This window comes from Haliotis rubra, unplaced genomic scaffold (assembly GCF_003918875.1).
Source record: "Haliotis rubra isolate DU_JTF1 unplaced genomic scaffold, ASM391887v1 Scf1184, whole genome shotgun sequence".
NCBI lineage: Eukaryota > Metazoa > Mollusca > Gastropoda > Lepetellida > Haliotidae > Haliotis > Haliotis rubra.
In genome coordinates, this window is record NW_025765097.1 from 1 (window position 1) to 2,927 (window position 2,927).

At 43.8% G+C, this 2,927-nt stretch overlaps 1 protein-coding gene across 1 annotated transcript; it reads right to left on the reverse strand.

Annotated features, from left to right (window-relative positions):
- Nucleotides 1–192: 192 nt before the first annotated feature.
- LOC124259858 lies at nucleotides 193–1,353 on the reverse strand (the record flags this gene model as incomplete). The annotated part of the gene is made up of 2 exons (XM_046694077.1): nucleotides 1,209–1,353; nucleotides 193–850 (listed from the first exon to the last, which is right to left on the reverse strand). Coding segments are annotated over exons 1-2 (803 nt in total), but the record flags the coding sequence as incomplete, so codon positions are not given.
- Nucleotides 1,354–2,927: the final 1,574 nt, after the last annotated feature.

The window sequence follows — 2,927 nt, forward strand, 5'->3', positions numbered from 1 at the left end:
TCTTCTATCGCCTCTCTCATTACTCTCTCAGCGCCAACAAGATTCGTTCCATTGTCTGACAGAATGACTTTTGCTGGGCCTCTTCTAGCTACAAATCGCCGAATCGCATTAATGCAGGAGTCCGTGTCTAGTGAATGAGCGATTTCCAAGTGCACAGCACGACTAGTCAGGCATGTGAAGATAACACCGTACCGTTTTACAGCTGCCCGTCCTCGTTTGACTTGGAACGGTCCGATGTAGTCCATACCTACTTTAGTAAAGGGAGGATCTCCTGGGATTAGGCGGTCTGCCGGCAGGTCAGCCATCTTCTGAATCTGGGTCACAGCCTTGTATTTCCGGCACAGCACGCACTTTGACGTGATGCTCTTCAAAAGCACTGATGCACCTGGGATCCAGTAGTTCTGTCTCAATGTAGCTAGCATTGCTGTTTTACCCGAGTGACCAGTTAATCTGTGGACATATTCTAGGATCAATCTTGCCAGTGGAGAGGTTTTTGGGATAATCACAGGATGTTTGGCGTTGTATTGCAGTTGAGCTCTCTCTAGTCTGCCGCCAACACGTAGAATGCCTTCATCAAGTATTGGGTCCAACTTGAACAAAGTGCTTGTCTTTGGCATGGATTTCAATCCAGTCCCATCTGATTTCCTCCGTTTCAGGCAAGTAATCTCTTCTCCATAAGTTTGTCTTTGTACATAGGAGATTACTGACCTCTCTGCTTCTTCGAGAATGTCTCTCGACATGTTCAGCTCCAATTTCACAGGCTTGCTTCCTTTTCTCATGTTTATCTTGTTTCTCAGGTGGTTTCGGAAGATGATGAAGTGGGCAGTAACCCTTTTCAACTTGGTCCAATCTGAAAAGTATGTCAAGAGGTTGTTCATTGTTTGGTCTTCTGATCTTGATTTTACTACACAGTGAACTCTTGGTTTCTTGATTTCTGGATCTTCACCCGAAAGTTCAGTTTGAATTTCTTCTTTCGGCCACATGTTTTCTGGTTGCCATAGAAACTCAGGTCCTTTTATCCATATCTCACTTGACAGGAATTTAGTCATTGTTGCTCCCCTTGATGCTATATCTGCTGGGTTGGAGTTTGGTATTGACAAAACGCCATTGTTCTGGGTTCGAAGCTTCTCTGATGGTGGTGACTCTGTTCGCCACGAATGTGTGGAACCGTGTCGTCTCATTTCTGATATATCGGATGACCGACATACTATCTGTCCAAAATACTGTTTCTGCAATAGGGTACTGAAGATCATGTTCTATCAGTTTGCTCATCCGTGCAGCAGTGGTAGCGGCTGTTAACTCCATTCGTGGCACTGTTACCTTTGCTAGTGGGGCAACCCTGGACTTGGCCATGACGAATGAGCAATAAACTTCATTTTTATCATTCTCAAGACGTAGATATGCAACGACTCCATAACCAGCATCGCTTGCATCCGAGAATAAATGTAACTGACAATTGGTAATAATTCCAAAGTTCTGTGGCTTGTAGCAGTGGTCAATGTTCAGTTTCTCAATCTGGGGTAAGTCGTTCAACCATCTCTCCCACTTTATCAACAGTTGATTTGGAATGGGCTCATCCCATGATAGTTTTTCTTTGCAAAGAGCTTGCAGGAGTTGTTTAGCAGGAAGAATGACTGGAGCTGCAAATCCTAAAGGGTCATAGACACTGCTAGTTACTGAAAAGGATTCCTCTCTTAGTCTTTGAATGATTCTTCACCTGGATCTTGAAGCTGAGCTTGTCATCTTCCATAATCCAATATGTGCCCAGTGCACGCTCGCATGGCAAGTCGTCATGTTCTAGGTCTAGACTCTTTATATGACTTGATCTGTTCTCTTCTTGGATAGACTCAATGACTTTGCGGCTATTACTGACCCATTTTGCAATGTGAAATCCTCCTTGGCTACACAAGTCTGTGATACCTTTGACCTGTTCTATGGCAGAAGCATCTGATTCAGTGGAGGAAAGGCAGTCATCGACGTAGAAGTTGTCACTAATCATGTTGGCAATGTCTGACTCAAACCTGTCTCGATTGTCTTCTGCAGTTTTCCTTAATGCATAGCTTGCACAACTGGAAGAGGAGACTGTACCAAATAGGTGAACTCTCATTCTGTAGACTTCTGGTTTCTGGTTGTAGTCACTGTTGTTCCACCAATAGAATCTCTGGAAATCTTTGTCTTCCTTATGAACATTTACCTGGTAATACATGGCTTCCACGTCACCAATGATAGCAACTGGGCCTTGGCGAAATTTAATTAGGACGCCGGTAAGATTGTTCGTGAGATCTGGCCCTTGGAGAAGGACATCATTTAGTGAAACACCCTGGTATTTCGCCGCACAATCGAACACCACCCGGATTTTGTCTGGTTTGCGTGGGTGGTATACCCCATGATGAGGTATAAACCAAGTCTTTCCTTTTGGGCCTTGTAATTCCTCTTCAGGTACTTTCTCAGCATAGCCTTTGCTGACCACTTTCATCATGAACTCACTATAGTCTTTGTAGAATTGAGTATTCTTCTCAAACTTCTTTCTCAAACTGTTCAATCTTTTCAGTGCATAGTCATGGTTGTCCGGCATCTCAATGTTCTCATTTCTAAATGGGAGCTGAATGTGGTAGTGACCATCTTTCATCTCAACAGAGTTTTCTACTTTCTTCAGGAACAATTTGTCCTCTTGCGACATTTCTTTTCTATCTTCTACACCCTTCTCAGGAAACTCAATGTTCATGTTTTGTCTCACAAGCTGGTCAAGCTCTCTCATATTCTCTGCTTCCTTTATCTTAATTACATCTGTTCTCATGACTGTTAGTCCACAGTTTCCATGTTCACTTTCTGAATTCCTGACGACGTTCCATAAGATCCATCCGAGACGGGTTTTGTAGCATGTGGTGTGCCTTGTTCTCGGTACGGACCTGCTGTGGCGTGTAGGC